The sequence below is a fragment of the Phocoena sinus genome, chromosome 18, assembly GCF_008692025.1.
Source record: "Phocoena sinus isolate mPhoSin1 chromosome 18, mPhoSin1.pri, whole genome shotgun sequence".
NCBI lineage: Eukaryota > Metazoa > Chordata > Mammalia > Artiodactyla > Phocoenidae > Phocoena > Phocoena sinus.
Genome location: NC_045780.1, coordinates 11,121,434 through 11,135,131, shown reverse-complemented (window position 1 = coordinate 11,135,131; position 13,698 = coordinate 11,121,434). Strand labels below are relative to the sequence as shown.

The 13,698-nt window shown below is 33.0% G+C and overlaps 1 protein-coding gene across 7 annotated transcripts in view; it reads right to left on the bottom strand.

The window, feature by feature from the left end:
- The window catches only part of NBEA (neurobeachin), a 620,064-nt gene that overhangs the window by 535,804 nt on the left and 70,562 nt on the right, over nt 1–13,698 (bottom strand). For all 7 annotated transcript variants that reach the window (XM_032611436.1, XM_032611437.1, XM_032611439.1 and 4 more), the window contains exons 7-8: nt 9,948–10,067; nt 7,931–8,077 (exon numbers count right to left, since the gene is read on the bottom strand). In XM_032611436.1, the coding sequence (XP_032467327.1) occupies nt 7,931–8,077; nt 9,948–10,067 (267 nt within the window). The remainder of the gene's footprint in view (nt 1–7,930; nt 8,078–9,947; nt 10,068–13,698) is intronic.

The following is a 13,698-nucleotide window of genomic DNA, read 5'->3' as shown; positions in this document are numbered from 1 at the left end:
TCACCTCCTGCTGTGTGGCCTGGTTCCTAACAGGCCACAGACCACTTTTGGTCTGTGGCACAGGGGTTGGGGACCCCTGTACTATAGAATGAAACAAGCAAAACTAAACTATACGTTCAATTATAAAACATTTAATGCTTCTCTTTGAATTCTGAAAGGACACTACTGTCTTCATTAAGGTTTTTTTCTCCCACTTCAACTAATTGCCTAAGGTGTGATAAGCAAGATTACTCATGACCTCCATGCTGCTAAATTCAGTAGACATTTTTCAGTCCTCAATTTACTCAACCTGTCAGCAGCATTTGAAAGTTAATCATTTCCTCTTCCTTTAGACTCATTACTCAGTCATCTTTTGTCTCTCAACTCACTTTATTGGTACCTAAATCCAGTCTTGGGGCTTTAAATCCTGTCTATATCCTGTCAACTTTAAACTTCTATCTCCAAACTACACTTCTCTCCTAAGCTCCAGACTTATCTCATTTCTCCATTTAGATGTCTAATAGGCATTTCAAATTTAACATGTCAAAAGCCAAACTCTTGATCTTCCTCCCCAAAACTTAGTCCTTCCAAGTCTTTCCCATCTCAGTAAATAACAAATCCATCGATTCAGTTATTCAAGCACTGGGTCACCTTTGAATCCTCTCTTGCTCCTTTACCCCATATTTAGAGTGACAGAATATCCTACTCACTTTACTTCCAAAATACATCCAAAAGCTGTCCTCTTAGAGTTTTAGTTTAGGTATGCTTTATCAAAATCCAGTCAAGTCCCATTACTTTCCACTGCTATCAGCCTTGTCTAAACTACCATCATCTTTCACCAAAATATTTGCAATAGCCTTCTAACTAGTCTCTCTATTGCCACTGATGCTTTTAATATTGATATCAGATCAACCCACTCAAGACTCTCCAAAGGCTTTCACTCTCACTCAAGAGTAAAAAGCAAAGTCAGAACGATCATTTGCAAGTCTTTAATTGACACCTGAATTTATCTCCTACTACTCTCCCTCTGCCTCTCTCTATCCTAGTCACAAGGAAATACAGTCACAGTGTTTTTTAATCTACCAAGTCAGATCCTACTAATGCCCTTAAGACTTGCCCTCCCATTTGCCCTGAAAGCTCTTCCCCAGATGTACGTGGCTGGCATCAACTTCATCTCCTTGAGGTCTTTAGTAAAACCTCTTCTAATCACTCTATTTTAAACTGCAGTCTACCACTTTCCCTGTTTTTTATCTACTTTATTTTTCACATTGTACTTATCACCATCTAGCACATTATATATTTTTCTTTTTTATTTTGTTTTGTTGTCTGTCTCCTCCCATGATAATGTACATCCTCTTTCCCCCCACTAAAGGCAGGAATTTTTTTTATTGAAGTACAGTTGACTTATATTATTTTCAGATGTACTTATAGTGTACTTATAATACAGTGACTTATAATAATTATAAGATGTACTTATAGTGACATATTAGTCACTATGTTTAGTGACTGCTTCAATAGTTTTATAGATTACACACTATACAAAGTTATTATAATACTATTTATAATATTCCTTGGGCTGTACATTACATCTATGTGACTTGCTTTATAACTGGTAGTGTGTACCTCTTAATCCCCTTGATCTATTTCACCCATCCTCCCATCTTTCCTCCAGCAATCACTAGTTTGTTCTCTGTATCTGTTTATAACAGAAACAGAATATGTTTCTATTTTGGTATATTTGTTGATTTGTTTTGTTTACTAGATTCCACATATTAAGTAAAAAAATACAGTATTTGTCTTTCTCCGTCAAAGCAGGGATTCTTGTCTGTTTTATTCACTATCATATCCCTAACCCCTGAACACCTAGAATAACAATGCCAAAAAACAACATTTAATAGTAATATTTACTAAAAGAAAGAATGACTGAAAGAGTGAATGATTCTTATTCATATTAAGTCTCCATTGGCTTGCATTAATTTATTTTGTTTTTCCTTTCTATTAAGTATGTATTGAATATATGTTACCTTTGATTTGAAAAACAGGTCTACAGCATAGGCTGTAGGGAAATTAAATAATACTTACATTTCAAAAAAAGAAAATGATTTAAAATTTGTTATTTTTTTTGTCTTAGCTATTGAATTTCAGTCAATATCATTATATCACAGACACTTTATAAAATATGGAAAGTCTGCAACCATATAGCTCCATTTATATCCCCTCCCCAGAACCTACTGTTAGAGTTGCCATATATATTATATTTATATACATTATAAACCAAAAAGACAGTGTAGTAATGTTTTCTTTAATCAGTTTTGTTTATTTTAAAGAAAACAACAGAAAGGATATTTTATTTTTACCCATACAGTTAGCATTCCTAATGGTCTTCATCCATTCCTAATGATCCAACTTTCCTTCTCCAGTCTGTAATGTACATCTGGTAGCAACAAATTATCTTAATTTTCATTTATAAAACTTAAAGAATATATTCACTGAATGAAAAATTCTGGGTTGACAGGTTTAGCTCCAGCTCTATGGCTTCCCTGATTTCTAGTGAGAAGTGTGCAGTTACTCAAATGATTCTTTACCTTATTTATGTCTAGTTTTTCTCTGCTTGCTTTCAAGATTTTCTCTTTCTTTTGGTTTTCTGCAGTTTTACTATAATATGCCTTCTGCGGTACTCCTTAAATTTATTTTGTTTGGAGTTTGCTGAGTTCCTTCAGTCTATAAATATAAGTTTTTCAACAAATTTGGGAAAGTTTCTACTATTATTTCCTCAAATATTTTTTCTGCCCCCTTCTTTCACACTTTTTTCAATTAAAAATTAATCAATAATCATATGAGAAAGAAGTGGAAATTTTTATTCAAGCCAAATTTGAGGATTATAACCCAGGAGACAGCCTCTTAGTGAGTTCTGAGAACAGCTCCCAAAAGGTAGAGGGGGGAAAGGTCAAATATATATGAGATTTTGGTGAAGAGGGTACATGCAACCAAACGCATATCTCAGTAGAAGGCTGATGCTAGTCATGAGGAACAGACTTTTAGTTAATGATTTTAGTGCTTTTCTAAGTATGGGAAAACGTATGAGTTTGGGTTCATAAAACCTTCTCCTGAAAATATCAAACTATCTGAAGGCCAGTTCTGCCAGTTTTCCCAGAGCACAGAGTGTCTCATTCCTGGTCTCTGCCCTGAACTCCTTTTTCAGGGTGTATTAAAAGTCAGCAACTGCAGTGGCTAACGAATTGATTCTTGTAGAACTGGATGGTGGGAAACATTATTGTCCAATCCCTTCCTTTTCAGTTTGGGAGGCATTTCTTAACCAATTTGTCCCATGGCGCTAGGAATACTCAGTCCCATGTCAGGCGAGGATTTTGTTGACAGGCCACTCAATGTGCTGTTACTGGACTAGGCCCTGTTAACAGTAGCCAAAAGCCTGTGGACCTCCTGTTTCACTAGTCTGTTACGGTCCGGGAAATGGTTCCCTCTTGTTGTTTTTTCCCATATCTAGAGTTATACTATTACCATCATTGATCTCATATGACTATATATTTGGTCAATCATTTCAAGTCGCCTAATAATCATTAATTTTATCTGAGGCTCGGTAACACATTTGGTAATACAAGGAACAATAATCTTGTAAAATAGGCAGAATACAAGTATTATAACTAGTAGCATTAATAAGGTCCTAAGTATGTAAGCTAAAAACTTCTATTAGGTGTGGCCCAGTATCTCCAGTCCGTTCTGCACCAATTGCTATCTTTAAGGGAAATGATATACTGGCATTGTATATAAAGTTCACCAAACATGTCTGCATGTACAAGGCACGTAGTGGGTCAGCAGGACTCCTTACAGAATTGATAAAGGATTGTTATCTTCTAAAGAGTTATATGGCTGGCAATAGAAGGAGAAAAACTGATCTTTATGGTTGAGCAGGTATTTCTGCATTGGGGAGGTCTGGTTAATGCATAATTCAGATGCACAATGCACACAAGAAGGGAGAAAGGAGTCCAAAGGGCAGAGAAAAACCTTATGTTTCAATTTTTCTTGTCTTGCCTTCAAATGTGAATTTTTATTTCATCACTTTGCATATTAGATTTCAAGACTGTCCCATAAATCTCTTCAGTTCTTTCCCCCCAAACTTTTCTATCTCTCTTCTAATGTTTCAATCTATATCCAAGTTCATTTATTTTTCGTTCATGTCCATTCTGCTAATAAGCAAACAGTGGATTTCTTTTTACTTTAAATATATTTTTTAGTTCCAAATTTTCCACTTGATTTTTTTTATTTTGTGGTTGATAATTCCCACCCGTTAATTCATTACAAGCAAATTTTTTTACACTGCTGGTTATAAAAGGTCCCTTAAAGTCTTCATGTGATAATTAAACAATCCTACGTTATCTTGGAGGTGGCATGTGCCAATTTTCTCTTCCCTGGAGAATAAGCCACATTTTCCTAGCTCTTCATAGGATGAGTGATTTGTGATGATATGCTGGACATTTTGAATATTTTCCTGTGGAGACTATATTCTGAAAAAATCCAGATGATTTTGTTTTGGGGGTCGTTTTCTTGTTTAGATACAATTACAGATTGTCATGCCTTCTATGTGTGGTGTCTCAGATCTCAATTCAGTTCCTGAAGTCTTATTTACAATCTACTATCCGTTTGTCATGATCATACATGGTTTCATGGGTCAGCCATAGATTTTAACTGTGTTTTTTTAAAATATAGAATTCAGACCCTTTTCCGACTGCCTCTTTTCTAGGGGCCCATTAATCACCTGTAGTGCTGGTTGCCCTAGTGCTTGTTACCTTAATTTTTCTGGCTGGGAAGTTGGTACATCAAAATAGAAAAATGAGAAACTCAGCCCATGCTGACCACTTGTTCCATGTTTTGACTCCCCTCTAAAACATCCCTGCTTTTTATTCAGTCGCCAAGGCCCTCAGGTGGATTTTTTCAGCATGATGTCCAGAGTTTTTACACGGTTATTTGTGGGAATATTAGTTTCTTAGGAGCTTTCCCTTCCATAAGAGTTTCGGAAAATCTCCAAAGTGGATTTTTCGTTCTGGAGGTTGTTTTAAACATTTCCTCTTATCAGTTAGGCTTTTATCCTAATATAATAAACTGTTAAAACATCATGATGCTATCATTTTCTTGAATGAAAGACAGAACACAAAGCTAAATACTGAAATATCAAGCAATGAAGACTAATTGCTTGACACATAGGTTATTTGATAATTAAGAAATCTCCAGTAATGATTATGAAATATCTAAACTTTGTTAAAATCTGTTCTGCAAGTTTATGTCAAAAGACCACCTTATATATGACTTCATAATCTTGTAAACATTCAATAACTCCAACCAAATGGAGCTCCAAAATCAACTTAACTCAGAGTAAATTTTACTATACTACAGAAAGTTACACTGAGAAAGTCTGTATTTTACAAATTTCTTCCAAACCTAATGAGTTATTTAACTGATTAGTGATATCTTTCCTCATTTGCCATTTACCAAAGATAACCAAATACAAAATATTCACTGACAAGTTACACTGCTCAAAACCACATAAAGAAAATTATTTAGCACTCTCATGATCCACAGGTCAAAATCACTTGAGACAGGCTTCACAGTATAGATATTCTGAAGACATTATTTGGGGGAGAATTAATTTATTTTATTTATTTTAAAGCCCAGATGCTGACATGTGATCTACATTAAGCTCAGAACCACAGACAATACTGTCTGACCAATACAACTTTTTTATGCTGTCTCTTTTCTCCAGAGATTTTGAGGCAAAAAATATAAATACTGTGTTACTATATAACAACTAATGATGTAAGCTTCATTTGTAAAATTTCAACTAATTAATATGTCCTACATACCTTAAAAATTCCACTGTAACCCACTATCGCTTCATTGACGGGAAGTGACCTTGCCTCCTACTTTACCAAGAAAATTGAGACTATAATGTGTGAACCACCTCAGCCTTTTTCCCTGTCATAACACAGTCTGATATTCATGTGCATCCTCTGCACCTTTCCTTCATTTTCTGAATTTCCAGAAATAACTTTTTAATGACAAAATTTTTGCAGATGCCTGTCCTGATAGTAATTGTACTTTTAAAATTTACAAGTTGAGAAAATATACATGCACCCATGGACTTACAGTCAACCTCCATTAACAATAAGGGGCCCAGCAGGCCATGCCTACAGACTGGGAACTTTCAAATCTTAATGAAATACGTTTTCATGAAATGACCAAAATTTAGAGGCATTTTCTTTTAAAAGTTCTGACTCTGATGTAGGTACTCTATTGTCTATGTTAGGATTCAAGGAATAGATTCTTCATCACTTGGGTACTTGTGTACAAACAAGGTGACACAGAGTTACTACTTATTTTCACTGTTGGTATAAAAGAATGTGATAAGAAAGAGCCATGTGACAAATTGCTAAGTTTGCAAAGTGGTTCAGAACAATGGTTGCACCTTTCTGAATGGAGAATTATATAACTGCTTATGTTTAACCCTTTTTCCTTTTTGCTGCCAAGAAGCTCCCACCAATTCTGAAATTTCACTATAGCAATCATACTGGATTTATGATTTGCACATCTGTATTTTCTTGATTTTCTACCTTTATTTATATTTCATTGGTTTGTCACTCTACTTAACATCACTGTTAGTGCTTGAAGAAAGCAACTTCACATATTAATATGGAACAAGGCAAAGAAGTATGAAAGGAAGGCAAGTTGCATATTAGCCCAAATATCTGAATTACAGAAACATTTCCATGCAAAGCCAACACATGGCCGAACTAGGACTCAAACCCAATAAAAGGACCCATGAAAGAAAAAGTGGCTGTACAAGCGCAAATTCATTTCTAGCGATAGTAAAACAAATAAAATGATATGGACAAAAGATGGTAGTAAATACTGTCACCTTGACATAAAAATGACAGCACTATTGTCATTCAATATTATTATGGTTATTAAAATCATTGGGAACATAAATATCTTTTAATAAGGGTAAATTCAAACTGTTACTTATATGTCCAATATAGAACATAAAAATTTAAAAAGAAATGTTAATCCAAAAATCCAAAGGCAAAGAAGAAATATTTTTAATGTCTAGTACTCCTTTTCTATAACACAATCTTCACATTGATTATTTAAACAGTAACTTAAAAAAAAAAAAAAAACAACTCTTACATGAAAGACACGTGCTTCTTCAGAAATACAAATACTTTGACTTACACTGTAGAATTCTCTCTCAGCTCCAAACAGCTTGGGATATCACAATTCCTAATGTGACTTAAACAAAACTCACATATTTCCCCAGCCAGGTGTACTGCCCATTAAGAACTAATTCATATATGTGAACGTAATATCTTGCTTAAATATATCTCTGTTTTTAAAGTCAAAAAACCAGAAGAATATGATAAATCACATTAAATAATTAGTTTTGCAAAATTAGGATATGCATTACTGTACCCACTTCCTTGCCTACTGCAAAGGACAAACAAGAATAGAAGCTAAAACTGAGTAATTTCAGCTACATGTAATAATTTACATCATTTTCCTTCTAAATAATTAACTATTCGAGTTATTTCTAACATTTCAATTGTTCATAATATAATTTATATATTTTAAAATTTGAGATTTCAAATACCACATTAAGCAATATGGTTTTATAAAATTTATTATTTCAGAATTATGTCAAGAAAAGCCACAGCTTCAACATTAGAAAACATTCTAAAGAATAAAAGAAGTTCATGAAGGGAAAATACTTAAAAAGTGAAAAAGCACCTTTGAAACAAAATGAAACATATAGTAATAACTCAGTTCCAAAATACAGAGATGACTTTTAAACCACATTAAAGAAAGTCTATCACTATATATTATATTGTATCACATTTCACACCCAAAACTTTCCATAGAATTTATAATAAGATGGTTTTACTACCTTATATCCAGGTCCTAACTGATGAATTGCAAATATCTGTGCAGGGTTGAGGGCTTCACTGAACACATACACGGCACCAAGTTGACCACAGAATACCCTATTTGCATCAGCAGTTTCTGAAGATCCGAGAAAGCACTTGTCATAGCTCTAGTTTTAAAAAGTCATAAAAAAATCAAATGTTTTACTTTGTAATGACAAAATATTTAAGGATACCTGCCTTCATTGTCAGGAATACCATAAAGCATAACAATAATAACAGAAGAAAGCAACAATTAAGACTCTATGGAGTATTTAAATAATAAAAACCAACTAAAGATTTTTTAGGGAAAGTTAATCAGTCAAATGTTTCATATTTATGGGCAAGCAAACAAACAATAACCACCTACTCAATAATCGCCTGACCAACTTTCCAAGTTCTATGGTTAAAAGCAAAAGGGCTTATAACTATTTATTTACAAAAGTAAAATAAATTTTAAAACAGTAATTATTTGTAATTGTCCACAGATAGTCATCTGAATCAACATAATGACTATTCCAAATTTAACCATAAACACATTGGACTGAATTTTAAAAGTTCTACCTAATTTCTCCACTATGGATATATTTCTCTATTTCTCTACACTAACTTAAGGACACAAAGAAAAATCACTTCCTTCTCTTACATGAGTAGGAACTATGCAGAAGCAGATAAACAATAATCACCAAAATCTGCTGACTAAAGCAGATGGTACAGTGCTCTCCATCTGGGGAGTTCAGCACCTACGAAACCACACTTAACAAGACCCTTCCCAACTCTACTTCTTAAATCTCACCTAATACGTGGCCCCACCTAACCAGACCAGTGCAGTCACTGTTCAGTTCAGTCCTCCCAACCTCACAGGTTATTCTACACTGGAATAATGATAAGCAAGACATTATATATGTATGGAATCCCTTTGGTGCCTCAGTAAAACAACCAAAAAATTGTGAATGAGGTAGAAAGAAAGACACTCCTCATAAAATACCCAATCTTTAATTAAAAGTGTTAGGAAAAAGAACTGACTGCATAATGTACATGTGTATATGTGTTATTGTCCAGGCCTCTCCATTTCTTGGAATATTATTGAAAATAAGTGAAAAATCAGTCTTTTCTCCCTTTCTCTTTTTAAATATGACTACAGAGTCATTACAGTCAACAAAACCACTCTGCAACAGAAAAGACTGTCCCCTTTGGAGGGCAAATATGAAGCAGAATTTCATGTGAATATTCTAATTCTGAAAATAATCATTCTCATAAATATTTATTGACTGTGACCCAACTATGAGTTTCTAGGACAGAACAAGCAAACTGCTTCTGTAAAGGAACAGACAGTAAATATTTCAAACTCTGCAATCTCTAACTCGTTTCATCACAGATTCTTCTTTGATTTTTGAGTCTTTAAAAAAAACCTTAAAAAAAAGTAAAAACCAAGATAAACTTTCTACTTCTGCCTCAAAGCTTTTGCCCTCACTGCTTCCACTGAATGGGGTATTTCCTCCAAATACTCACATGGCTTTCTCCCTCCACTCTTCTCACTAAGACCATCTCTGGACCATCTGGCTTCTCCCTTCCCTATACCTACACTTTTACATTTGTTCCCACTTAGTTTTTCTCCGCAGTATTTATCACCATTTATCTAGTAAATAATAGTCACATGTTATACTTATTCGTTCTGTTTAAGGTCTTGCTTTCCCATCAAAATAAGGTATAAGACACAACTTTTAATGCTTGAGATTCTGAAAAGAATAGAATACTGCGTTTATATTTTTGACCTAATACTTAATAATTTGGCCAAGCAATTTTCCTTTTTTTTGTATCATTAATCATATCTATTAGCAATTTAATTATACAAAATTAAACCAAGAGTTCACTTAATAGAAAAAAATTTCTAAGTAAAACTATTGTTTCTACCAAACTATTTTATTATTCAATTCATGCTATAAACAGTGATAGATCAAACACTCAAATACATTAAAATACAGATAAATAAAAACTTACATCATTTGTGTTAACATGCCAAGCCATATCACCATAGGACACCAGCTGTCCATTAACATAACACCGAATTTCACTGTTCCTCCATCGATTGTAAATGTGGACAATGCTGATCATGTACCACTTAAATGAAAAAAAATTTAGGATATCAATATGCAATGTTTAGTTATTACTGTTTAAAAGCAACCATAACATTTATCCCACACTACAAAAAATTGCTTGAAGGAATATTAATGATCATCCACTAGCATTTTTTCAAATTCCCTTTCCCATTTCTCATTTTACAGGTGAAAAAAATGACTCATAAAGAATAAATGTGTGATGGAGATGGAGCAAGAATGCTTTCAGCTCTGAACTGACATCCTTCCACTATACCAAGATCCAAAAATTGTGGAAATACAATTATATTTATGCTCATTCATTTAATAACATTTGCATTGCGCCAGGCGCTGCAAATACCCAGTTTTTACAGACAGACCACAGGTTCAAACTCTTCTGGAATATATGGAGCAGTGGAAGAGCCACACATTAGACAAGTAAACAAATACAGAATTAAAAATCATGATGATTACTGTGGGGAGATAAGAACAGTGTAAACTGAGAAAGAATAACCTAGGATTCTACTTTGGATTGAATGGTCAGGAGATATCTGTCAAGGAAAAAAAATTTAACATTTATAATAAGATTTAGATCATTTCAATTCCACAATTTAGAATTATTAAATCCAGGAATAATTATATTTAACTTAATAATGTGTGACTATTAATTAAGAATCAAGGAATGAGCTTATACTCAGCTCTCATTTTATAGTTACTAGTGTCAACAAAAAGCATTTTAAAGTCTAGTTTCATATGAGATGATTTAAGTTCTATAACAATTTGTGGATCTAATCCTTGGCCTCTTTGGAGTTAATAGCCTAATGCAGATAACATAGAAATATTATTTCTAAACTACAGAAAAATACAAATGATTTATAGATATTTAAACAATTATGCTTTCATCAGTTAAGAGAGATTTAGACTAGTTTTCCCCAAAAACATAAAAATATAAAGTACAAAGTTTGTTCTTCAGATTAGTTAAAAGCACTATTCAATTTATTTCATACATATTTTGCATAATATAAAGCCATAAGAGTAATTCTTAACCACTAAAATATTAATCATTTCAATGTATCTGAAATACTTTGAACAGAATTCAATTTTATTCATTTTGATTTAGAAAATAAAAATAGTGCACTGAACAACTCACAGAAGACAGTAATACAAGCAACACTTTTCCTCAATTACATAAAAAAAAAAAGTCAGGTCAAACCACTTAACCCCTAAAACATGTCTGTTTTAAAGCTGTTTTATTCTAGATCATCCTTAATTTACTGCAAACTGAGGCTTTCACCTGACCTGAAAGCAACATATATATTGGCCCTGATTAAAATTAGAAAAAAATCTTCAAAGTTGGTCATTTAGTGACTCATGTTTCTAAATATTATAAAATTATAAAGAAACTGAGCTTAAAATAAATTTAAGAAAAATCTTATAGAAGTTTACATGTATAAGAATTAAAATTTACCTCTCTAACACTCATTGAGTTTAAAAAATTTCAACCAGAATGCTATCTGGGTAAAACAGGAGATACAATCTTTATATTTTGGAATAAAACTTTTAGAAATTTTAAATGTCTAAATACAACAGACATAAATAAATATCTATTAATAGATAGATATTGCCCAAAGACAATTTTAATATATGAAAATTATGAAAAACTGTTCCTAATACATATCTGACACCCATAAATAAGATACCACGGACTATATTTCTATTTATTTTTTATCTACTATTTCTTCATTATGGGATTTTTTCTCATAAAATTGAAATTATTTACTCCTCGAAGTCGTTCATTCAAAGAATTTACTGTGGGCCTACTTCATGGCAAGTGTCCCCCAGATCGTAGGCACATAAAGAAATGTAACATATACAGCCTAAAGGAGGTTTCATTAGAGAAACAAACATGAAAGCAACTATAAAACAATGGATAATATCTAAATTACACATATGGGAGCAAAAGAAGTAATGACTAACTGAGGGTAGGTAGAAAGGAAAGACAGAAAAGGAAGGCTAACAGAGAAGAGTTCACTAAAAGAGTAAAATAAAGCTTAAGACTCAACTTGAAGGATGAATAGAATAGTTGAGTAAACAAGGGGGAAACATTCCAGGCAGAAGAAACTTAATATGGTACATGGAGCACAGTGGTTTGACAAAACTTTTCTCGGTGTTCAGGTGTGGCAGGCAAAATAGACAAAGACCAGATCATAAAGAGACCCATAGTTCACCTTTTGTAATCGGCCTTTACTTTTTGCATAATGTGGTATAACTAAAGAATTTTGAGCAGGAAAGTGAAATGATCATCTCCATAGTTTAGGAACATAACTGGCAGCAGTAGGGAAGTGGGGCAGTTAGGCAAGTGTGGATGAAGATAAATAAAAATCACAGCAAAGATCCAGGTAAGAAAACCATAGGAGCCTACACTAAGACAAAGGCATTGGTAATTTTAAAAAGCGGGGACAGGAACTAATTAACAGAACTGACTGGAACTGCTAATATAGAAAAGGGGAGTCTAAGGTGGTTTCCAATTTTTCACTTAAATGGGTAGTGGTACCATCAACTTAAGATAACTAATATAGTTATCCAGTTATTAGCCAGATAATTAAGTTTGGAGTTATAAACAGAGTTTGCTTTTGGTCATAACACTAACATTAAAGGTTAAATGGGTGAATAAATGAATACACAATTTAATGAATGAATTGATCTCAGAATGAACAATACTTATTTATAGGAAAATTAACCTTTCTATTCTCTTTCCTTAGTAAATCAAGATATACTCTACAGATAACAGACAAGTACCTTTTTAAATCAAAAGAGCCCAAGTTTTGACTTGATATTTTTTGACTAAAGGAAACAGGAGTAAACTCAGAGACTATATATGCATACTGATACTATACATGTATGTTGAGGTCTACATTTAGTTTGAAACTCAAAAATAGATCTATACAAGAAATACAACAACAGGAACAAGAAAAAAGGATGTATATTAAGAATTCATCAGAAAAATGTAATATGATATTTATACAAATATCAATTGTAGCTAACATGTATTGAGTAAATTTACTACATAGTAGGTAATGTGCTAATTGTTTACATTCACTTTCACAAGGTCAAACATCTGGTTAAGTGGTACCACTAGGAAAGCACTTTTTGATAGTCTAGCTAAACCCCTTATTAGGCAGGATAACAACTTAGCTAGGGTATACCCTGAAAAAACTAAAGAAAGGGAAAAAAATAAAAAATGGAGTTATCTCGAATAATGAAACAGTAAAATCAAATACTAATGATTTTCAAGATTTATAAAAATCTTTACAGAAGGCCTTTCAAAACCCACATCACTCCCTGATCCTGCTCCTAAGAAGATATAGAGAGAGACCTATAACAACTGGGAATGCATTTTTCAAAGGGGAAAAATGTAAAGACAGAGAGAGAGGGAGAGGGAGAGAACAAAGGGGTTAAATTGCTTTTTATTAGTTAATGGCAGTTTTATTTGACCCTTAACTTGACGCTAAGTTTTCTTATTTATACTCTTTAAACCAGTTTCTTAAACTTGTCCGATGAGAAAAATCACCTAGAGCATTTGTTAAAAACTCATATTCCTGACATGAAAATGATAATTCCACGAATCTGTATTTCTAACAAGCTTCCACTAAAAT